At 41.1% G+C, this 24397-nt stretch overlaps 1 protein-coding gene across 3 annotated transcripts; it reads right to left on the bottom strand.

The window, feature by feature from the left end:
• Positions 1-1466: 1466 nt before the first annotated feature.
• On the bottom strand, positions 1467-23759 carry DYRK4 (dual specificity tyrosine phosphorylation regulated kinase 4). 3 transcript variants are annotated; one of them, XM_079304228.1, is made up of 14 exons: positions 23126-23759; positions 14805-14888; positions 13346-13495; positions 12119-12254; positions 10815-10978; positions 10322-10458; positions 9343-9483; positions 7607-7745; positions 5419-5500; positions 4529-4701; positions 3892-3952; positions 3223-3352; positions 2374-2519; positions 1467-1943 (listed from the first exon to the last, which is right to left on the bottom strand). In XM_079304228.1, the coding sequence occupies exons 1-14, from the start codon at positions 23258-23260 to the stop codon at positions 1717-1719; spliced, it is 1905 nt and encodes a 634-aa protein (XP_079160354.1). In that variant the 5' UTR covers positions 23261-23759; the 3' UTR covers positions 1467-1716. The 3 variants fall into 3 exon arrangements, with proteins under 3 accessions (XP_079160354.1, XP_079160355.1, XP_079160356.1); XM_079304229.1 differs by lacking the exon at positions 23126-23759 and adding an exon at positions 18151-18494; XM_079304230.1 differs by lacking the exon at positions 23126-23759 and adding an exon at positions 18151-18426 and having other exon boundaries at positions 12119-12211.
• Between the last annotated feature and the right edge of the window lie 638 nt (positions 23760-24397).

Genomic DNA, 24397 nt, shown 5'->3' with positions numbered 1-24397 from the left:
ATTAATTGTGAAGAAAATACATCTCCAGCACAGAACCCCATTTATCAAATGTGGTTTACACCTTTCACCAAGATGACATCCATTCCAGGGCTCAAGAGCACCTCAACATAACTTATCCCAAACTTTGCCCCTGAGGTAGAGCAGACAAAAACCAAGTGCTCAGTTGTGAGAATCAGATATTGTAACTTAGGGTAGCCTAAGAAAGAAGTGAATGTGACACAGCAAATGAAGAATGAGCAGCAACTGCACCAAAACAGTAAATTATTGCTCCAAGGGTCTGAGAAAGGTGATGAGGGCTCTGTCCACACTCTGCAGTGCACTCACCCTGGCTGTACTGTGCCATAACAAAACTCATTTTTTCCAGTACATCATTCTGCTGAAGATTGTGAATGGGAGCAGTTGATGGTCTCCAAGGAGTGTTCAGCTGCAAAAAAGTCTCTCTGACACCAGAGGCACAAATAATTCTGGCACTGCAAGCTGGCCTGCTTGTCAGGAATGTCTGCAGCACAACAGGATGGTTTTTATCTGCCAAAATACCCTTGCAATTCTTCACTCAATTACCCTCAATCATGGACTATTGCCCTTCTTGGATCACTTGTTTTCAAGGTGTTTCTTCAGGAGGCCCAGGATATTCCTGAAGCTGAGGGGATGATCACAGCAGTTCATTTTCTGAGGTGACTGCTACTATTAAGTGATTCAGTTGTACCTGTCAGGTGGCTTGTTTACTCCTCTAACAACAGAACTATCTGAGGACCATTTCCATATCCTTTGGATTTTCCTTTTGCAAAAGGGCCTGTGGGAATTTGCTGTTATGGTGACTTTATGCATCTCTGAGTACCTCTTTCCCATGGGGCTGCTGCACTAACACTGCTCAAGTAGCAGCTGCTTGTGGTAGGACAATTTTCTCATTATTCCTTTTCAACTGAATTTCTACCTATCAACTCCAGTAAATCTGGTGTAATGAGCAGAGTGAAATACCTAAATTAAACACATAAGCCATAGGGATCATGGAAATTAGTTTGGTTTTTGTTGGGGTTTTTTCAGAGTATTAAGTTAAACTTGCAATGAAATACAATTTTCCCAAATCAAACCAGCTTGTTTTAATCTATTGTTCCTGCTGAGTCTCTGCAGAAATAGGCCCAGAATACCATTCTGCTTTTCTGTTGCTAGAGAGCTAAAGAGCATAATTTACATTTCTAAATCTGCTAGGAAGGTGTGACAATGGTTTCCATCTAGTAGCTTCACTATAAAAAGAGGAAGATGGGAAAAGGAGGAAAATGAGGATGCTGGGTTTGACTTTTTATACATAAGTAAATCCAGTAATCTTATCCATTAATTATTCCTGACTTAGACTGCTGTAAGTAAAAGGATTCTGATTCTTCAGTCAACACATCTGTCCTTTTAGATCCAGAAAAATATAAAATTCTGAAGTCTGTTATAACACCAAGAATAAGCCACTCTCCACCTCTACAGTCTCCATTTTATTGCTGCTGGTTGTGAAGAATCTCTGATCACAATGATGCAGATGAGGAAATCAAATGGTTCTCAAACTCTGTTTTGGTTGACTAGATGATTTCAGGGTAAAAAGAACATTAAATATACTTACAATGTGCACAGCCCATGAACAGACAGATATAGCTTATATTCCTGAGTACAAATAATACCTACAAAATACACTAGGTATGCAACTGAGCCAATCATAGCTTGTGCTTGGTGTTACTTAATTGGTGGGAAAAAGAGAGAAGTTTTTGGAAGAGCTCTTTCACCACTGTTTTCTGCTTGATCATATTTAATAGGCTTTTCCATGTGGTTTTCCAAATATTTCTCTGGAATAGCATGCTTCCTTGTGTTCTGCACATCACTTTCTGCTGTGCCTGTGAAGGGAGTCAGTCTATCAGCCAGTTCACTCCTCACTCTGTCAGCTGCATTTCTCCAGAGATTCTCTGCAACAATAAATCATTAAAATGAGAGGGTTAAGACTGCAGACTCTAACAGCAGGTGAAACACAGGATACACAAACTCCCAGCAAATGAGGTGCAAGTTTTCTCTGGGATCTTACAACCACCACTGCTGCCCTCTTTTGCTCTGAAAGTGACATGCACTGTGGTGTAGTGCCAGAGAAGGTTTTGCTCCCAGCAGGGAAAAGATTCCATGTGAATCTTCAGCACTCCCACTCTTCTTGCAGGCAGCTGAACTAAAACATAAGGCATGCATTTCTACACAAGTGAGGAATGGTGCCTTTACCCACCCCATTTCAGTGGCCATCCCTTATCTCCACACTCCGACCTCCCCTTACTCCAGGCAGATGACACTAAACACCAAGACAATCAAACCCTTATAAATGCACTTAGTTCTGAGGTAGCACATGCTTACGAATAGTCTCTCTCCTATTCTCCAGCACAGAGAAGGAGCCATCACTCATCTTCCTTGGAGCCTGTGCTTTCCGGAATATTTTTGGCTCCTGGATCCACGAGTGTTTCATCGCTTCATCAGGAGTCATGCGCAGGGAAGGCTCCCACCTTAAATCCACGGGAGACAAATCATTATTCAACTAGTTCTGTCTGAAAATTAGGACAAGGCAAAAGACTCAGCCTTGTCTTTTAAAATTTAGGTCATGAGGACATTTTTTGGAAACAAAATAATTTTATCTTTTTATCCCAAAATCATGGAAAAGTCTTATGTAATCTTCTCCATCCTTCAAAATCTAATTACGTCAGCACTGTGCTGATCAAACCTTCTGTAGAACAAAACAGTTTTTAACATGCACTTCCTGGTTCTATTAGGGTAGGGACCCTAAATTGCTTGTTTAAGGTTTGGTTTTTTGCTCCACTGAAATTATTTTCTCAAAATTCTGATTAAACTAGCTAACCAAAATGGATCAATGATTCAGACTCAGCAAACAGAGAACACTGAAAGCAACCTTCTTATGAAACAGGAGTGGGATGATTTTTTCTTCCCTCCCCATGTAACCACAAGTTAGTTTCTTTAGAAGTTCTTTAGCCAAGTGCTACTGAACTGCTATAAAAAAATTTGAAGTTGCTTCTAAAGCAGATATACTAAACTGTCAATAGTAATAGTTGTACAAATGATGCCATATGGAAAACAAAAATCAAAAACAACCCACCAAAAATAAAAACCCCACAACAGATATAAAGATTTTAAAGGCAGAAAAGAATGAAAGCAAAAGTCAAAACAAGCTTGTTGCATAAAGTATGAACTCACATTAAGCATCCCTTCAAAAAGTCCAAGAAGCCAGTATCATGGGTATTCAGCACTGTGCTTAGATCCTTGGAGTCTGGGCATCTCTTCTTCCCCTTGCTGTTAGTTACGGATTTAGGAAAACCTTTAGAATCTTAAAAAAAACAAAACAAAACAAAACAAAAAAAACCCTTAAAAAATGGCATTAAAAACCTTCACTAAATACTTAAATTGCATAAACAGTATAACCATGTCCATCCCACTAAATCCAGTTCTGCCCTGTTGGATTGATAATCTGCCAGAATTGTGGCAAGCAGGATTGGTTAAATCCTAGAGACCACATCCTACAATTTGTTGGTTTGTTTTGAGCAATTTCCAAACCCATACTATACACAGAGAAGTGAACAGTGTAAATTAGTTCCCAGAGCCCACTGCATTCCTTTCAGCAACAATATTTTTAAGGAGCAACTTATCTATGACTTTGGCAATTAGAGGCCCCTAAAACATGAAGGGCAGAGCTCCAGGTCTCATTTTATCTTTTTTGCTTTTTTTCCCCTATACCTCTTGCTGGAAGTATTTTTATCAGCTAGGAATTAGCTAAAGATCTCTGATCCTACTCTCTACCAGTGCTATTACTTAGTGATTAACTACCGGGGAGAGATCCAGCAAGGACAAATAATCAGAAGAAATTACCAAAGAATGTTCTCCTCCTTGATGCAGCCTGGATAAAATCAGCTGGTGGAAGGCCCAATACCTTCACAGAAAATGAATTCATAGAGTTACTCCTCATTTCATGAAGATACACAACAACCATCAGGTGAGAGGTGGTATTTTGCCTTCCATATGAAAGGAAGCTCAATGTTGCAGTTTACTGTGAAATATCTGCAAAGTATTTCCTCTTATTGTGGAGGGAATTAAGGGGTTGCTTACTGCTGCCTATACACATCTTTGTACCAAAAATAGCATGGCCAGCAGAACCAGGGCAGTGACTGTCCCTCTCTCCATGGCACTTGTGAGGCCACAGCTCAAATTCCATGTCCAGCTCTGGGCCTATCACTTCAGGAAGGATATTGAGGGGCTGGAGGTTGTTCAGAGAAGGGAACAGAGCTGGGGATGGGGCTGGAGCACAAGCTGATGGAGCTGGGGGGGAACTCAGCCTGGAGGAAAAGAGGCTCAGGGGGCCCTTCTGGCTCAAAGAACCATTTGGCTACATTAAATCTCTGAAAGGCAACACCACAGCCAATCATATTTCATTATTGCTTGAGGTTTCTCTTTTGTTTCTGGTGGTGCAGTTTATCAAATGAGTATGCAAACCAATCCCAACAGTTACCTCCATGATGCAGGCCAGTTGGTCAGCTTCATTTTCCCCTGGGAACAGTGGGTAGCCTGTGTAAAGCTCTGCTATGATACAGCCTAAGCTCCACATATCAACAGCCATAGCATAGGGATGACCAAGAATCACCTCAGGGGAGCGATAGAAGCGGCTCTGAACATAGGTGTACACTGGATCAAGAACCAGACAAGGAGCAAAACATCACAGTTGGGACTGAAATGTCAACTGCAGATTTCACAGAAAAGTGGCATATGCTCAGAAATCAAATCTGTCTATGCACAGATTGCTCACATGGGCTGTGGAAACATTTTCTAATCCCATCCAAAAAAATAATGGGTGAAACACTTTCCACTGTTCTATTAATTGTCCTTCAACAAGTGCCACTGAAGGAAATTGTTCTACTAATGCTGTGATTCAGTTTATCCATGCTCATTTTCCTATCTGAAGGTGTTCCATTTGCATCAAATCAACAGTTCCTAAATTAAAAGCACAGTTCCTATTTCCCTCCCTGTGGTATTCAAACAAAGTACCAATTATAATTCAACCATCTCACAGAGAAAGGCTCTCTGGATGTGACAAACTTCTTGATAAGGGAAATATTTGGATTATCCTCTTAAGTTTGTTCCAGCTAACCACTCCTGAAAGTGCAATTCTGATTTTAACAGGAGTAGAAGAGCTGATCAGGTTCGGGATAATAAAAAAGAATAGTAATATCTTACTTGTCTCTACCAGTATTTGCTCCACCAGTGGCTGAACAGTTCATCAGGTTCTAATTAAGGGCACAGGTCAGTATATTAGCCCAAACCAAGAATTAGGGTTTTTTCCACATTATTTAAAATTAAAAAAGCTTATTAAGAAAATTACATCAACTTGACTTTTCTGCAAACCTCTTTGGTCTTCATAGCAGCTTGATCCAAAATCAATAACTTTGACTGAACCTTGCCCATTGTGGTATAGTAGTATGTTCTCCTAAAAAGAGAAAAAAAAAAAAAAATCACAGGAAAAAAAGAAGGGTTTAGCACCATATTAAGTTAGTGAACACTTAGAAAAATCAGAGTGCAAATCACATTTATACTTCTCTGCAAATGAGAGCTTGAAAGTTCGACCTTTTTTGGAATGCAATTGCTAACATGAGGAGGCAGCCAATAATGTGCAATTGTGCAAAGCAGAGGGGAGATTTGGAAAGGTACCCAGGCTGCAGGTGAGCCAGTGTGCTCCCCAAAACTCAGGGTTGCTTATCTAGTAAAAGTCAAACTGCACCTGGCTTTATGCTGTGCTGAATGGACCAGAACAACCCTTCTGTAAGTACAGAAAGCCCCTGGACATGAAGGAGCCTCACCCCACAGTTCTCTGCACTGCTTGCTCCAGACTCTATGCCAGCTCACCTCTCCCCACCTGTGTGATGCACAGGTCTCAAGGGAGGGATAAATGGACAGGGTCCTATGGATTCTTAGCTGGGTACAAGTGGGTACAGCACAGGGTTCCTGCAATTCCAGCTGGAGAAGTGATCCTTAAGCAGCCAGCTCAGGCATAAGTGCACTGCTAAGCAAACACAGCCTTCGGCTCTCTTCTGCAGAGCTGAGTTTTATCCTCATAAAAAGTCTGTCTAAATGAAGGATTTCCTTCTCCACTCCTCAGAAAACAGATGGTTACCTTTATCAACCAGTTTTACAGTGATTATATGTTAGGGCTTTGGAGGGCTGAACACTTCCCAGGTGGATGACAAATAATGATGAAGTGGTTTCCTGGGTAATTAGCTCATAAGGAAATGCTTCATGTGCCAGGAAGGAGAAGCTGCTACTGGTGAAAGTCAAGGCAAGGACTGACTTCCACAATCAGGGTCTGGTAAGAGAAACAGCATCCCCTCTCTGCAGCTTGATATCCCTTCATGCTCATGGTAGGACTCTAATACTGAATCCCTCACAATGCAAGGGAGCTGATCAAAGCTGGAAAACCAGGATCAACTGCAAAACTAGACTTTGAAGGCAGTGACTACCTAGCATAAAGGCCAGAGAAACTCCACATTCTACCTTGTGATGAGAAATATCATAGCAGGCAAATGGGATAACAGATGGGAGTTTCAGGCAATATAAATGAAACTACAACTGTTGAATGAGAACAAAATTATTTTTTAGTTAACTCACTACATTTTCACTAATATGTTGCTCTATTTAAATATAGGCTACGCTAATTGATGCTGCCAACGTCATTCCTTGTCAGTGGCTGCCTGGAAACACATTTCCCTTTGGGCTAATTGTCTTTGATTCAGATATTTGGGTTAGCTTGCAAGACTCTCTTCTCACTGCAAATTGGTCTGGCAAAGATATTGGCAAGGCAATGGGTACAGACAGTATGTGACTTCTCAGAACTCTAAATCAAGATACATTAAGAGTGAGAACAGAATTTTATCCCTAGCATTTTTACCTGAGAACTTAGTTATTTCTTTATTGGTTCATTTGCCCTTTTGAAAAGAAAAATCAAGAGAAACTTTCACCTGATGTGAAAAATAGAATTAAGATCCTTCAGAAATCGCAGAAGATTGCAAAAATTTAGATTTGGGGCTTAAGGAAAACAGCAATGTTTCACCTAGCATGAATGCTTAGCAAACAAACCAGATGGAATTGGATGACAGATGTTTCTCCAGAAACAGGTGAACACCCTAAATACTGTTCCACAGATCTCCTTTGCAGTTTATTAGGCTACTTAATTTTATAGTTATGCCTAAAAAGTTAATGACTTAAGAGGATAACCTGAAACATGCTGCCTTGTGAATACACCTTGCATTACAATATCCCTCATCTTGAGATACTTAATTTCACAAGTATTTTCCTTTTTCTCTAGGCAAAAAGTCATGACCTGAATTTGATTCATATTTGCATATGTTTGCAAACCCAATTATTTCACTTAATGCTTCAGTGAATGAACTGAATCAATGGTAATAATCAGTTGAGTGCAGCATGAATATAATCCAAAATAAATTAGAGCTTCTGTACAAACATAATACACAACCAATAAAGAATAGGATAAGCTCACTTATGCTGTACAGAACACCAGGTGATGAAATGATTTACTTACAGGCTTCAGATCACAGTGAATGATTCTTTCCTGGTAGAGCACTTGTAAACACCTCAGCACACACCGAGTGAAGTGGCGAATCAAAGACAGGCTGAAGCCTTGGAAATTGTTCTTTTTGATCAGCTCATACAAATTTATTCTGTGGGGGAGGAAGAAGCAGCAGACAGAGCAGATAAGAGATTGGGGAATTTATTTTTAAAGGCATGATTAGCTTCCACTGAACTAAGAGCTTGTCTTCCCACATGGCGGACTCATGCAGAGAAAAATGACAGCTATTTTCCTCCCTGAGAATGCTGCTCTGCAGTTGATATGCACAAACACCTCCCAGATTTAAAGCAAATGTAAAATCAGTGAACTTGCTTGCTAAACTCTGCTTTTAAGCAGCTATGCTGATTTTCACCAAGAACAATAATCCTTCAGGAACCAAAATAAATTTTCTTCCATCTCCTTTTGCTGTCATTTCTCTTTGCTTTGGTATCTTGAGGAAGTATTTCTTGTCTAAAGTATTTCAACCAGCATTAAGTATTTCTGGATAACCCCCCCCATCAATTCAGGTCTCATTAGGTTTTTATATCCCTCTTTTGACCATCACATCTTAGCAACTTCCAGTAGCCCTGCCCAGTAGCCTGGAGAAGAAAACATTGTGGAAGATCTCATTTCAAGCTTGCCAGTGCCTTAAGGGGCATATAAAAAAGAGGAGAAAGATTTTGACAGTGATAGGACAAAGGGCAATGATTTCAAACTGACAAAGGAATAGGTTTACATCGGATATTAGGAATAAATTCTTCCCTGTGAGAGGTGTCCTCAGCACTAGCACAAGTCTGCAAGGACATGACCAACTGGAGCTTTCTGCCTTCCCCACTGGAGTGTCCACTGGTGGCAGGCACGGCCCATTCCTTTGGAATTAAAGTTGCCAAGACTTAATAGAAAAGATCACAAATCAAAAGCTTTTCACAGTATCTTAAAGGCAATGAAAATTTTACCAGACAAACATTTTTCTGACAACCGGTCTTCAACTCCTCTGTAGAGTGCTAAAGATAGTGGCCATCCCATTTCCCTGTGTTTCCATAGCAGCTTTCAGAAAAGACTGGTCTGTGTCTCCCCTGGAGTCACCCTTACCCTGTGTGCCTGTAAGTGACAGCCTCACATGCAGCAACACCAGGGATTTAGGTTTCTTTGGGATCAAGCTGGCCATATGATGCTGAATCTTCAGCAGAGTCTAACACATGCAGCAATGGGGGTTTTACTCTAAAGGGCTGGGGAAGTGTGGGTAGCCTGGATAATTCCAGTATGATTCCCTGATTACAAGGAGGCAGATGAATAAATAATCTGACTTCTCCAAAATTCCTCCAGAATTCCTCCTAAGATCCCCAGCAAAGATTCATAAAAAGCAAGATGCGGTTTTATTTTTAAACTATTTGGTATTATTCATATTTATAAACCCTGAAGTTTACCAGTCCTGAATTTACTCTTTTCCTCACAGGTCTTTCAGAGAAGAAGACTTCAATACCCAGCACAGAAAATAAGGGTTGGATCATGTCATTGCCCGTGTGAAGTCTGAACGTGGCCTTTTTCAGTTCACCTTGGGTGATCAAAGGCTCAGTTATGCAGTCTGTATTTAGACAGTGTTCCTTTCTAGCTGCCAATTCTTCTGAAGAAGACATAAAAATTAAATCTTGTAAGGCACAAGACCTACAATTCTCCTCAAGGTGTGTGTAAAGGAAAATAAACTTTACCCCAGCAGTTCAAAGGAGATACAGAAGTGATTCCGAAAGTAGAAGTATTCCTTCATGTGGATGATATTGTGAGTATCATCTTTGTCTTTCTTCAGCAGAGCATCAAGGATCTTCACTTCTACCAAAGCCTGGCTGTGAAATCTGAAATATCACATAACATGGGAATGGTGACATCAACTCAGGGTAGCATTTGTATTTCTGCAAATGCTACAAACACCATCAGCTTACTTTAAGATCAGCAGGTGGGACAATTATTAAAATGTTTCATTCAACCCTGTTAACTATGGTAATTTTGATTTCTTACACTTGATTCCTAGTCTAAATACTCTGGCCTTACATAACACTTCAGGTACCTAACTGAACTTGTCTGAAACAAACCTTGAAATAAACATGTTTCTAATGAGCTGCCAGACTAAAATCTTGGAGCTCTCAAGTCTATAGGAATGCTTCACTTTCCTTGAACAGGGCCATGTTTCACACCTACCACAGTCAGACAGTGGGCTTTGAAAAGCATCTTTGCACTTAGTGTTCACAGAGGGAAAATGGAAGAGCTGAACATCTGTTTCACTGACTCTGCTTCAAGTTCACAAATTTGTAGCCAGCCACTTAACAGGAACAGGTTGCTTAGGACCAGAGTGTAGAATTTTTCATATTCAGGGAAGTGATGGGTGCCTTTCAGCATATTCCTGTGATTTTGGAGCCTTATGGGGATGCTCCCTGCTCTCAGTCCTGCACAGCTGGTTACCTGCGTTGTGTATTCACTGTGCAACAGACAGAGACCTCTTTGTGAGCCTTCAGGAACTGTGCTTTCCTAGGCTGTCTCTCCTCTGGGTCTAGGCCAGCTCCTGAAATCCTCTTTCCTCACTCTGCCCTCACTGTGCTTAATGAAGGAGTTTGAATTTCATTTGTTCACGTCGTCATAGTTTGCCCTTATAAAACAGGGATGATTGTACTGGTTTAAAGTCAGCAGATCTCTCACCTCTTTTTATTCCTTATTATTTTCAATGCCACTAGCTCATTGGTTTTGTGATCCAAGCATTTGGCCACCTGCCCAAACGACCCTTTCCCAATGACCTCTAAGACTTCGTAGCGGTAGGCAATGTGGTCATGTAAAACCTTCAAAAGAACATAAAGAATTCAATTCAAAGAGCACATCAAAGACCAGGCTTCCTAGTAGCTCATGTGTGTGAGTCTGCTGACCATGAAAGATGATGGGCTAGCTACAGGTGAAGTCTACATCAAATATGGGTAACAAGGAAGACCTCAAGTGATGTTTCCAGAACCCAGCTACCTTGCATCAGCCCTGCATGACATGCAAAGTGAATTCTCCCCGATCTTTAAAAGGCATGTCTTCACTATGTGAATATTTATCTTCTAGAAACAACACATCTCACAGACAACACTTAAGAGTTGGCATAAAACCACCACAAATGTACTGAGCTCAAAAGAAATACCATAATTTTTCCACTTACCTTTAAGTAGGAACCATGCTCATCATCATAACAATTATTATTCTGGGTTTCAGGCAAACCTTCAATCTTTTTAGCTTCCAGGCCAAGAAACCAGAGCTCTGTATAATTGAAAATTTCTTTTTGCTCATAGACTGTTAACTGGTTTCTAAAATTTTTCAAGGCTTCTAAATCAGAAAACAAGAACATAAAACAAAAAAACAACAACAACAAAATCAATAAAGTGCTTTTACAAGCACACCAGTGCTTTTAGAGCACACCACTTGGAGCAGGATACTGAGAACAGCTCTTAGAATTCCCTTCCAACTAAGATTTCTCTGCTTCTACAATTTCATACATTTTTTTTTATGGCTTGCAGTATTAAGTTCAATAAAGCATTCATCATCTGTCAGCATGACTTCTAAGAGCTTAGGTAAAGATTATTTAATTGTGAGGGAAGTTATGTACATAGATGTTTTTGAAAATCCCATCTGTTGTCTCTCTGCTTCCTTAGGCTCCATAACTCACATGAAGAGCTACATTTTTATTGGTTTGATTACTGGCATTTTATTAATAAGGCAATGTTTAGCTAATCAAAGCATTCAAGTACTCATTTTCCTGATAAAAATCATCAAGCTCAGATGCCTGAGGTTAGGAATTAAATGGAGCCCAAATCTGGTTTTCTCCTAGTTCTGATTCTTCTTGCACAGAATTTCAGCTGCCCTAACACCTCCACTCCCATCATTTAAATGTGGATGTATATTCAGACAGGAGCATTATAAATCAATGTGTTGCATGCATATGTGGGTGTTTTGTTAAACAGTGGCAGATCTTCATCCAGCAATGCAGGGATGCTAAATCATTTCAAAGCAAAAGGCCACTACTTTTTTTTCCCCTAGACTCCTTCTAGAAATAGATTAACTCTGTCAAACTTTCTAGATCTGAGAACTCCCAAAAATGCAATTTAGCCCACATCAATAAAATGGGACACAGCCACAAGGAAGTGAGAAAGGGTTTTATCCCTGTAATGGAATATTGCTGCCACCTACCCCACTTAAGTCTTAGACAAATAGACATTCTTTTTTATGCTGCATGTTTCTCTTCTGTATTTGTGTTAGTCAAATCATTCTCCTATTAGGTGCCTCCCCAAGCTGGATAATTAGAAGTTACTGAGTCCCATCTGTATTGCTGTGCTCTAAACTGTTAAATATTTCAGCAGCCATTTATCATGGCTCCTCTGGTCCCTGAGTGTCCTGACTGTACACACTTCTCATCTGTGCAGGCAGCCTGTCACTCCAGTCCTTTCAGTTTATCCAGGGATATTCTACCTGAAGCTGTCATAGGCAGTTTGACCCCAATGCTGGTGCTTTCCAGTTCAGATGGTTTTGTATGGACTCTGGTATCACTCTCAGGAACACTGTCTGGAAGGTTAAATTGGGGGAAGTTGCCTTGAGTTCCATTTTCCTGCCAAGCAGAAGAAAAAATTGAAAATTAAGAACTACTATATCCACAGAGAAAAAGCTGCAATATATTTATTTTGGATTAGTTGAGTAAGTTCTATGTCAATTTTGTGCTGAGAAAAAACAAGCAAGCTTGGGCACTAGAACACCCTGCTTATTCATACAGCAAATTCTGCCAAAAGCATTAAAGGCTGTTGGAGCAGGAAAGATAAATGTCTGGAAATGAGAGATGGAAGTTCATCTTCCAGATTCACTCAGTATCTCTAGAAATGCTATCTATACCAATGCTGGTCAGCCTTGGAGGGCTGTGGAACAATTCCTCTTGGAAACCATGCCAAGCCAAGTGAAAGACAATAAGTTGATATGGAATAACCAGTAAGGGTATGCCAACAAATGGGTGTCTGAATGACTTGGTTGTCCTCCCTGATGAAGTGATTGGCTTGGACAGTGGGAGAAAAGCAGTGAGCATCGTGGACTCTGCCTTGAGCAGGGCCTGTGACACTGGAGCCCAGTGAGTAGGAGATGGATTTGGTAAATGGATCATAATGTGAGCAGCCTGCTCCAGGTTTGCTCTGCTTATAGTGAGACTTTGGGCCAGATGTCCTTCAGAGGGCCCCTTCCAACCTAAATGATTCCTTAACTTATTTATTGCTCATCCTTTGAGAAAGTCCTCATAGAAGTGGGGCTGAATGGAAACAAAATAAAAAAAAGCTCATTGTTTGTCAGTATCAGAAGGGTAGTAAAGCCATATTCAAAAACCAGCACATAGTTAGCAAGACAAGGACTACTCTGGTGATGGGATACAGACTAACAAGTGGGCAAGCTTAGTCTACCATGTCCTGGCAAGAAGGTCTGACTGATACCACTTCAATACAAGTATCTTGGTGCTTTTGGGGTTGGAGTTAAGGACATGAGAGGTAAAAATGGATTCTTTCCAAAATGAAAGAACTTTTTGTACTTGTCTCTAATTCTGACACATTTTCTTTCTTCCCCCACACTTACACACTTGTGACACTTTGCCACTGACACTCTCTCAGTGATACTTAGAGGCTGGATCACCAGGCAAACAAGATATCCAGGAGATTTGTAACTCACCTGAAGAGAGGGGAGGACACTCTTCAAGCTCTTGTTTGCTATTTGAGGCAGGCTGCTCTCAAAGGCAGGAGGGTTTGCAGTGTCTGCAGCCAGACCATGCTTCACTTGACCTTCCAGATGTGGGAGGGAAAGGACACCACGACTGACTCTCTAAATAGAAAGCACAAGGAAATGTCACAACGACCTAGCAAGCAGTTCTGTGCCACACCTACCAACACCAGAGGGATTTAAATACTTGGAAAATGTGTGTGGTTCACTTCTGACACCTAAAGGCAAAGGGGAAATCAGCAGATGCTAAGGCAGCTCCAGCTGTACTAATGGGCAGCAGGAGGTTGCCTGGGCAATTCAGCACAGTTTGGGGAATGAGATTCCTCACAAGAACACTTCCATCCAGCATAGAGCAGTGTCTGCTTCAGCTGCAGAGGGTGGTTGTGTTTGGAAGCCCAGCAGCCTTTCCAGGCAGCAAGACTCCAGCAAGTGGGGAAAATAAAGCCCACATACAGTAATAAGTAGGCATGAGCTGTCAAAGGCAGAAAATATCAGCTATTCCCAGTGGCAGAAGAGAAACTGGGACTGGACTGCTGCCAAACACCAGTGGGAAGTGGGAAGTCTTCCTTGCACTGGTTCCTCCATGTTTCCTTCCCCCTCATTTCCTATGGAGCTCAATTTGACTGGGCCCCTTTGCTGCACTCCTTATTAGAGAAGCAAAGGTAAGCTCTCAGCAAACTGTGCTTAAAAATAAATGCTTATGTTCATTTAAAAAATCCAGGGCTACTAGTCCTTCCTAACTTCCCATTTATTATTTGAAAAACACTTATATCATTCATTATAGTCAGTCATTTAAGGGCACAGTTTTATGAATTTCTTATGTGTCTTATCAATGTCTTCAGTATCTCAAGTCCAAGACATCACACTCTTAACAGCAAAGAACACTTTCAGGTAGGCTATTTCTTCAGTAAATAATTTAAAAATTATTTGAAATAGAACTGAAATAGATCAACTATGCACTGTGAAATGCAGAATAAGGTCCAGAGAATTAAAGCTACAACCCACATAAAACTTGTGAATTTTTTCTCCTCAGGGAAGTGTAGAGACATATTTGGAAAGCTTTTGACAAAGGTGAGGTTTGATATTTTCTCAAAAAGCAAAGGAGCAATGCTCTTAAGCTAATCAACTTAAGTTTTTTATTTCCATACTATGGAATAGCCTTTAAAACCTCAGAACTGGGATTCCAGTAGACTTTTCCCAAAAGCTTCATGAAACAAAAGTGATTTGGTAGAAAAAAATGCCTCAAATGCTACTGAACACAGCAAAACCAAAATAATTGCAGGCATCTGGGACAGCCATACAGTCACAGAGGAAATAGAAGATTTGCCTCTGCCCATATTAATTTACTATAAGAGATCATTTAAAAAACAAGCATTCAGGTATTTTTGAAGTCAGCTGAAGAGTCACATACCTGATGGAAGACTCTGTTAGAGCCCAGATGATCTCTCTCTTGAACAGCCAGCTGAGACTGAGAAAAAGCATCCACATGGGAAGACTGCAAACATGAAGCCAGGCTTTAATAAAAATTATTCTGAAGAAAAAAAAATTATGGAACCCCCGTATGGTTTCTGTGTTTCCCTCATTTATGGCAATACCTGTGCCAACACAGGGTGTGAGAGGGGGGCACAAAAGCTGCTGAAAATGCAATGCCTCAGTTGAGCAACTGTTTTGTAGGCTAGGACAGACAGTTTATTTTGTTATTATGCCTCTCAGATGCTTGGTGTGCCCTTGTGCTCAGCCAAGGGGAAAGGGCCCCTCTACCATCCCTAAATATGTACTTGGAAGCTGGTAGTGAGTCTGCTTGGAAGGACAGCTTTAAAATGCCTCATGAGGTAGATTGTGAGCCCATACATTGCTAAAAGCAGCATTAGACTGATTCAGCTTGTGAAACAGATTTTATAAAAACAGAATCAGGGTTTAAGTTTACTGAACATTGGCTCCAATGTGCAGATAGTATTAGCAATAAATACCAAAAATACCCATGGGGATAGTGTTAAGCAACTCACAATTTTAAAGAGTTTGCTGGTGTTTTCAGTAGTTTTTTAATAAACATGCTAAGTAGCATTGTACATGATATAGGCAGGGCACATTAGCACTTCTACAAACAGGGAGATCAAACTGAATATACCTTGACAAAGGCTCTGGCATATCCTGCCCTGAACAGGATCCCAGACTGGTTTGAGTTGGAAAGGACCTTAAAAACCAAGCAGTTCCAACCCCTGCCATGGGCAGGGACACCTGCCACCAGACCAGGTTGCTCAGAGCCCCTGGCTCCAGACATCCACAGCCTCTCTGACAACCTCTGCCAGGGTCTCCCACCCTCACAGGCAAAAATTTATTCCTCATACTCAATCTAAATTTCCCTTTCTGTCAGTGTGAAGCCAATCCCCCTTGTCCTGTCATTTCAAACTCTTGTCAAGAGTCTCTCTCCATCTTTCCTGTGGGTTTCCTTCAAGAACTGGAAGGCCACAATGAGGTCACCCCAAAGCTTCTCCTCTCCAGGCTGAACAATCCCAATTCCCTCAGCCTTTCCTCCCAGCAGAGCTGCTCCAGCCCTCTGATCACCTTGATGGCCTCCTCTCAACTGACTCCAGAGGCTGTGGCATATCCATCCTTGCATGTGCACTTAGTTTAGACACTAAAACATTTTCCCAAAGTAAATATAGCAATACAACTCTGTGTACAAATCTACTTGACCACATGGAGGAAACACTGCCCCTTGACAGGTTCAGCTCTCTCACCATCAGCCAGGAAGATACCACTGAAGCTGGGCAGACCAGCTTGAGATAATGGTTCTCTGTATGCTCTTCCTGCTCATAAAAAAAAAAATACACAAACCCTTCTGCAAGCGTAAACTTCAGATTTTTGAAGAAACTTGAAGTGTTCTGGCTTGAGATGAAGGGTCATGGGTGGCTGTGAAGCACAGGAGAATGACAGGAATGGGTAAGTACCAAAACCTGTGTTTGCTGGACACAGTAATTCCCACCTTTGAATTGGAGATCATGCAGCCAGGGTTAAGGGATGATATGCTGTAAATCCAAAATATTCCCAGTGCCAGCACAGCAAATGCCACAGAAAAGGGCCACTAGACTACTGCATCCTAAACAGGAGTGTCCCAGGGTATGACAGTTTGCCCAGAGCACCAAGTTATCCTTGTATGAATTTCTTCAGATGATGATTCCATGGAAACTTGGTGCCAGAGTATTTTTCCAGACAAACTACAGAATCTTCTCATGTAATCTACATATCTAGCATTTTAAGGTACAATCATTTGTTATGAAGGCGAGTCTGGGATACACGTTCAAAAGGCTACTAATTATATCAGCCCAGTTCTTAGTAAGACTATTATTTTAGTACATGTCATACTTTTTCCTTACACTTCATTTGTACTTCATTTCCAGAAAGATATCATTTTCATTTTCTGGAGTTAATGAAAATATTACATTTCATTTAAAGGCAGTTTCTTCACTGCTTCATGCTTTTCTAGCTACAAGTCAATACAAAGCCAGGATTTTACAGAGAAAAAGCTATCACTGAAAACTAAAAATGACTCCACATATGAGCACTGCAGAACCTTCACTCCAAAACGACATTTTATTTCTTCGCAATACTTTTCCAAATCCGGGTAGTTATGTCTATATTACTAAATCTTTTTAAAGTGTATTTACCAACAGAGCATGAAAAATTAAAAAAATGTCTTTGAGCAAGAACTGCTAAGGAAGAGGATGAGTGAGCACCAAGATCTGCTGCCAGAATTTGGAATCAATTTAATTTCCATTCAGTGGGGAAAAATGAACAAGATTTTGAGGTGGACGTTTCTCAGTACAAAAGCAAAACCAATCCATGCCTTTTATTAACCATGGAAATATGTGATCCTCTTTGTCCTCCTTTCTCAAAATCTGCTTACTAAGGATTTATTGCTCTTTAGGCAATTTATTCAATAAAATCAGTAAGTGACCGATCTTCATAAAATTTCCCCAAATGGGTAAATAACAGACTTATTTGTAAAAAAACCTGATCTGTGCCTACACCAGTGCTGCTGGTGGCTGAATGGGGAGCAGGTGGATTAACTGGACAATCCACACAGTGGTTTTAATGATGGTCTTGATCCAGGTGACCCAGCAGAGCTGCTCTGGCAAACCCCTGCCCTATGGGCTCTGCAGCTGAGCTGTTGTGGCTGGGTTCATTCTGGCAGATGCACTCCAAAGAAAAACTGCAGCACCTGTTACTATTCCACTCCATTCCGTTCCTGATTTCCCTGTTCCTGTGAGACTCAGCCTTGTCCTACAGCTCCAATGCTGCAATTCCAGATTATCATCTCCTGCTATTCCTTTAAATCCTGGATCATCTTGCTCATTACAGTTACCATTAAAAAACAGATCAAAGTCCTCATCCACCACCTAGCCTGCAGTCTCAAAGTTTTAGGTTTACAGCATTCTGTAAAATCAGACATCATGACATGCTTCCACAATTTCCAAAAATATCAATATTTTTTTCAGTATCACGTTTACCAGAGAAATCAGAAATACATTAAAATTTTGGAAACCTTTAAATACTCAGCTATATAAAATAAAGACCCCCCATTGTCTCCTCATTCATACAGGCATTCTCTTCTCCCCATTCTCAAAACTGAATGAAGCCTGCAGAACACATGGAGAAAATACAACACAGGTCCTAAATCATACAACACATTAAAAAGCCATAGCAAATACACTCTCTCACTCAAAATCCAGTAGGAACACAAACGTTTTCCCCACCTTGTCAACTATTTCTGTCAGCATTACTGCAAGAGCTGTTAAGTGCAGGATAGGAGCTGTTTATTCCGTTCAGCGAAGGCATTTCAGGAAGCCCACCTTCATCTAGTCAGAGCATAGCAGGAGCAGCTCCATGCACAGTGCCCTGAGCAGAAAAAAAATGGATAATGCTTCTGCTTGGCTTCAGATTTAAATTTTTCTCCCGGAAATATGCCAGTGACTATTAGCTGCTCTAGTATTCTTTTGGTGGCCATCTGTTCCCTTTCTCAGCCTCCTTCTAGCCAAATATAATTTTCCATATTTATCATGGCAAGTCAGTAATAAGAAAGACAAATATAACAGGATTGGCTGTTCTCCTTGTCATCTCAGTCTGTTCTTTCTCACTGAGCTCATGTGCTTGCGAAATCAAAAAACACTTGAACTTGGATTTTGTCAAAATTTGTCACAGCGACCTTGCTATACAGTGAGCAAAATCTCTTCAACAAGACTGACAGACTGGAAAATGAAAATTAATTAATTCTTCAAGGGTTGGTTTCTTGTTGGGCATTATATATCAGTTAATGAGGACTAAACTGTGGCACCTTGGTCTGTGGTTCTTGAGGGCTTTGGTGGAGAGTTGCTCTGCTCTGTGGGATAATGAGTTTGTGGATTATTTTGGTGTGGATAATGAGAGAGCTTAGCTTCCCTCCTGTCTATCCTCTTATTCCTTTGGATGCTGTGCATGTGTGATGGGGCACTGATGGAGGCATCCCTACTCCCCAGCTGTCTTAAGGGAATATCTAAAGCAAAAATACAGTGTGGTCTCCTTCATACAGCCAAAGAATGGCATGTTCCCTGCTGGTCTGAAATCTGTCAACAACCCAGATCAGTTCTACTTTCACTCAGAAACCAGGGTTTTCAAGGAGGAAATACAAGCTCACCCACTGCAGGCTGCTGCTTTTACATATGCTGTTGCAATGGCCAAAGGACAAGCAGTTATTCCTTTGCACCCATGGTGGTATCTGCAAAGCCCTTCCTGATTTAAATGCTGGGCTGCAGCTTCTCAAAAGGCACATTGCTCCCACTTCCATCACTCCCACTTTTCCATTCATCCAAGCTTGGCAAGCCTCTAAGCAACAAATCCTCCTCAGTATTATAAACCTCATGTGCAAGAGAAACTTCTCATTTTCTCACCAAATAACCACTCAGGCTGTTGTGCCAGCAGGGGAGGCATGCAGATCATAGAGTCCTAGATGGCTGGGGTTGGAAGGAGACCTTAAAGATCGTCTCTTGCCAAACCTCTGCCATAGGCAGGGACACCTTCCACTATCCCAGGTTGCTCCAAGCCTTGCCCAGCCTGGCCCTGGACACTGCCAGGGATGGGGCAGCCACAGCAGCTCTGGGCACCCTGTGCCAGGGCCTCACCACCCTCACAGGAAAGAATTTCTTCCCAAAATCCTATCCAAAAATTCAGTGGGAATCCATTCCCCCTGTCCTGCCACTCCAGGCCCTTGCCAATAGTCTCTCTCCATTAGAAGACCCAGGATAACCTCCACAGAAAGGAGTGAAATACAGATTTGGCCATGTTTCAGCCATCCCTCAGTCAGAAGAGCATCCTCTGTTTTCTTTATACCCTTTCTTTGCAATGCTTTCTCACCTGCTCATTTTATTATGTTCTTGTAAACATTTGAATTTGCTGTGATAAGTCACACAGGAATAAAAACAACCCTCAGGACCATTCTTTTGTATTACCTGAAGAGGACTAACTTTTGATGACATGAGACATTGAATACAGTTTTCTCTTTCATTTCTCAACAATGCTCTCAAAGCAAGAAAAACTCACCAGGATTCTTACCAAGTTTCAGTCATGCTGCATTGAAATAAAAAGCAGTACATAAAGTGTTCCAGTGATAAATTTCAAAGCCTTTTTTTTGTAGTTTGAAGGAAATGTTTATGATCTTGGTAACTAATTTTTTACAGTTACCCACTTCTGAAATACATTTAAAGGAGCTAAGTGCAATAGTACATAAATTCCTTATGGATGTGATCACTGCCTGTGGTCATCACACAGACAACATTTTAATGTTTAACAAATTTATAAGTTTGGCAACATCCCTGAAGTAGAATAGTATTAGTGGTAAAGGAAATGAATGAGTTTTCCCTGTGAAGAAAACCCCCTGCATCATGGAGTGGGAAGAGGATTAATTCCATCTCAGCTAAACATTCCAGGTAAACAAATTTCCCTGTGGAAGCACCCCTGTATTTTTATTGGCTTGTCTTGAGAAGGATCCTGTTCCAATAATATAAATTAGATGTCCAAAACTTTTATGCTCCTGGAATTAGATTAGATTAATTCTACTCTTTATAGCACTTACTCTGCTACTCCTGCACTTCACTCCTCCTGATCTGAGGAAGGGCTAAAAGCACAGAGGAACAATGAACTGAGCCCTGCCTCAGTGCTGTGGCCTCCATCCAGGCTTGAGCAGTGCCACAGGGAATGTCCAATGCTGCCACTGCAGGCTGAACCAGGGAAGATAAATACCAAATCCCCAATGTGAGTGGTGCTGACATAAAACTTCCGAAAGCACTCCTGCTCTAATAAAGCACAGGAAAGCATTGTCTTTTGCAAAATTAATGCAAAGTGAATGGGTGATTTAAGGTTTTGAATACATTTACTTGGGCAAAGAACCCACCAGATGAACCAATCAGTCCAAGTCTGATAGAAACAGACAAGCCAGTCGTGGGTTCTGGCTCCCTTCTTCCACAGAAGACTGCAAAACCTCGGGATATGTTAACATCAAAATTCTAACATTCAGATTACTTGCTAGTAAATTGGCTCTTTAAAGTTGTTAATCAACTTCTATTACACTTAAGAGCTGCACTTGCTCCTAGCAAACAAGAAAAAAAAATCCCACAAGGCTGTTTGTTCTAAGTGTGCTCAAAAGCTGGATAAGACTCATGAATGCAATTTTACATAGGAGGGAATTAAGGCACTGTGTTGCTAAGGATGTAATTGCCAGAACCTTTTGAGATCATTCCTAACATTTGAGTAAGTGTCCTTGACTGAATGCAAATAGAATTTGGGGACATGGGGATTTTCCAAACAGCTCTCTGACTGTATAAAGCCAAAAGGATCTCAGCAACACCATCATTCCCAGAAAACAGACTGGCAAAAAAAAAATATGACAGCCCAGAAATCAGTGCTCAAACCGATTTTTCTAATGCATCAATCTGTTCTCAGGACTATTCCAACAACAGAAAATATGGTTATTCCCAGACCCAAAAACTGAAGAGGAATCACATGAAAAGCAGGAATTGGACATGAACCAGATAAGCTGGTTTAAACCAAATGAGGTGCACAGATGAAATGTAGGTCTAGATATGTTGAAAAGTCATAGGCATTAAAAAAAAAAAAACACCCAATTTGATAGGTAAATATATCATAGAATCACAAAATATCCTGAGTTGGAAGGGACCCACAAGGATCATCCAGTCCAATTCCTGGCCCAGCACAGACCGCCCAACAATCCCCCCCTGTGCACCCCCAAGAGCAATGCCCAAACACTGCTGGAGCTCTGGCAGCCTTGGGGCTGTGACCATTCCCTGGGGAGCCTGTGCAGTGCCCAGCACCCTCTGGGGGAAGAACCTTTCCCTGATATCCACCCTAACCCTCTCCTGACACAGCTCCAGCCATTCCCTGGGTCCTGTCCCTGTCACACAGAGCAGAGATCAGACCCTGTCCCTGCTCTTCCCCTCATGAGGAAGCTGCAGAACTGCTGTGAGATCTGATCAAGTGTCTTCACTTCAAACTTTGTGTGGCTTCCCCTCCAGGCCCTTCACCATTCTCCATGTCCCTCTTTTGGACACTCTCTAACAGCTTTAGATCTTCCTTATATTCTGGCACCCAAAACCACACACAAAGTTCAAGGTGAGGCCAACCCAGCCCAGAGCAGGGCAAAAGAACCCCCTCACTGGCCCTGGTAAGACCATGATGGAAAAGGATTTTTGTCTTGCTTGCCAAGCCCTGAAAGCTTTGCAAGAACTTCCCTTCAAGAAAGGGCTCCACCTGTTTCTACCAATTTGCAGGTGAAACATTATCCCTGTGCTGCCTGGAATTGGAGGCCAATCCAGGAAAACCAAAACCTCTCAGTCCTTGTGTAGTTCATAATCACAGTTACTAAGCACCTTCCCAAATCCTGCTGACATCACTCACTCACCTGTGTGTTCAGATACAATTCCAAAACAATGCCCTCTGAGAATAAAAACCAGGGAAATCATTTCCCAACCTCATCACTTCAGGGGGGTTACACTATGAAATCAGAACCCCAGCAACAAGTAACTTGTCACAGTGATTTTTCTCCAGAAAGTCACTTTAAAGTAAAGCATCAAATATCAGTTTTTTAGTTTGAAACACTTTTTTAATGAGGTAGGACTTTTGATTTCAGAGTAATGCAATTCATTGCATTTCTATATAGCATATTCTTTTGCTCTAAAAGATAGACCAGCTATCTATAATATACATATTTTTAATATAAAACAAAGCCCTTCATTTAAACCTAAAGGTCAACCTGAAATCTTTTGCAGAACCCTAGGTACCCAGATTCCATAAATTAATTATTTATGTAGAAACCTGTAAAACACATTAACGTTCTTAAATTACCAGGGTCTTATCTTTGAAGCAAGAATAATGATACTGCTTCCATTAAAAATTGTCATCATAAAATCATAGATTCATAGAGTATCCCAAGCTGGAAGGGATCCACAAGGATAACTGAAGCTCTGCACACAACAGTCTCAAGAATGACACATCTTAATTCTGCTTCTCCAAAGAAATTTAAATTATGGTTAATGCAATAAAAATATCATATGGAATTGATGGCATATGGTACAACATACTAAACTAATCTTCTGTTTATTTTCAGTTCCTCACAACAGGTATGTCACAACCTAATACAAACATTTGTACATCAAGCAATAAAACAATGTCATCCATTATTACCTTAGGCTGGACTCTCTTACTTCTTCTCACTTGTAAACAAGAGTTACTGAAGAAGCTGAAATCACAGCAGCTGTCACTGCTCCTTTCATGCTTTTCCCATAATGACAAAGCTCCGTGTTTTAAATCTGTCTCCATTAAATTGTTCTCTCTGTGATTTAAACCTGACACTGCAGTTAATCTGATCCAACCTGTGCCCCTCTGTGAACAAAAGCTTGAGCTGATTGATGATTTTTAGGGTGAGCTGGCTGCCATCAAGTCCCAGCTTGTTTTACCATGTTCCCCAGCAATGACAAACCAAACTGAGCTGAACTGGGAAGCTGATGCTCGATGAAATCTTTGAGGACTTTACACCAGCACAACATGTTTGTCAATTAGACTCAGCAGCACTGCAAACCCATCCCTTGGGGTGCCTCCTTTGCTTTCCTTTCCTTCCTTCTGTCTTTTAATTCTTTTTCAAAGACAGAGCTACAGCTTTAGGTCACCTGCTCTGAATATGAGCTGTCTAATGAGGGTAGGTAATTCCCAGTGTTATTGAGAACCCAGCAGTGTCCCTGAGCACCACATTCACAGCTCCCCCTTAGCACTCCTGACAATCTTGAAATGAGCGTTTCTAGGTAGTCCTGTCTCTGTTTACACCTTAATCCTCTATGGACTCCTTAGATATTCCATCAGTAAAATGCCTGCAGCTGGAGCAGCCTCAGCTTGGAATATTAAAGGAACTGACCTCAGCAGTCTTTTATTCATGTATTCCTGACAGACTCCATGGGGAAATACCTAATGCTTAGTCTGAATTTCTTATGTTCTTTATTTTCCTTATGGGAATGACAAAGCAATTCATATCTTAAAGTGCAGACAAAAATTTTGCTAAAGTGAAAGAAATTTTTCTCATCAGAAGAGGAACAGTATCAGCCTTGAAATAAAGCCACAGTAGGTGTGGGATAAAAAGAAAATAAAATAAATTTTTAAAGTCAGCTTTTCTTTCTTAATCATGGCATCATAGATTGGTCTGCGTTGGAGGGGACCTTAATGATCATCCAGTTCCACCTCCTGCCATAGGCAGGGACACCTGCCACTATCCCAAGTTGCTCCAGGTCCCATCTAGCCTGGCCTTGCACATTTCCAGGGATGGAGCAGCCACAACTTCTCTGGGCAATCTGTGCCAGGGCCTCACCAGTCCTCACAGAGAGCAATTTTTTTTTCTAATATCCAGTCTAAACCCACTCCCTGGCAGTGTAAATCTATTCCCTCTTGTCCTGTCAGTCCAGGCTCTTG

This window comes from Erithacus rubecula, assembly GCF_903797595.1.
Source record: "Erithacus rubecula genome assembly, chromosome: 4".
NCBI classification, from domain to species: domain Eukaryota; kingdom Metazoa; phylum Chordata; class Aves; order Passeriformes; family Muscicapidae; genus Erithacus; species Erithacus rubecula.
The sequence above is the reverse complement of the archived record's forward strand: the minus strand, read 5'-3'. Positions and strand labels throughout refer to the sequence as shown.

What these genes read in the sequence shown, in the direction of transcription:
- DYRK4 (XM_079304228.1), bottom strand. Translation starts at nt 23,260, where the DNA reads ATGGAGACAGATTTAAAACACGGAGCTTTGTCATTATGGGAAAAGCAT. An exon ending in GTGTCCTCCCCTCTCTTCAG is followed by an intron (nt 12,255 to 13,345) that starts GTGAGTTACAAA and finishes TCTGCTTGGCAG; the next exon opens with GAAAATGGAACTCAAGGCAA. An exon ending in GAATAGGAGAGAGACTATTC is followed by an intron (nt 1,944 to 2,373) that starts GTAAGCATGTGC and finishes TTATTGTTGCAG; the next exon opens with AGAATCTCTGGAGAAATGCA.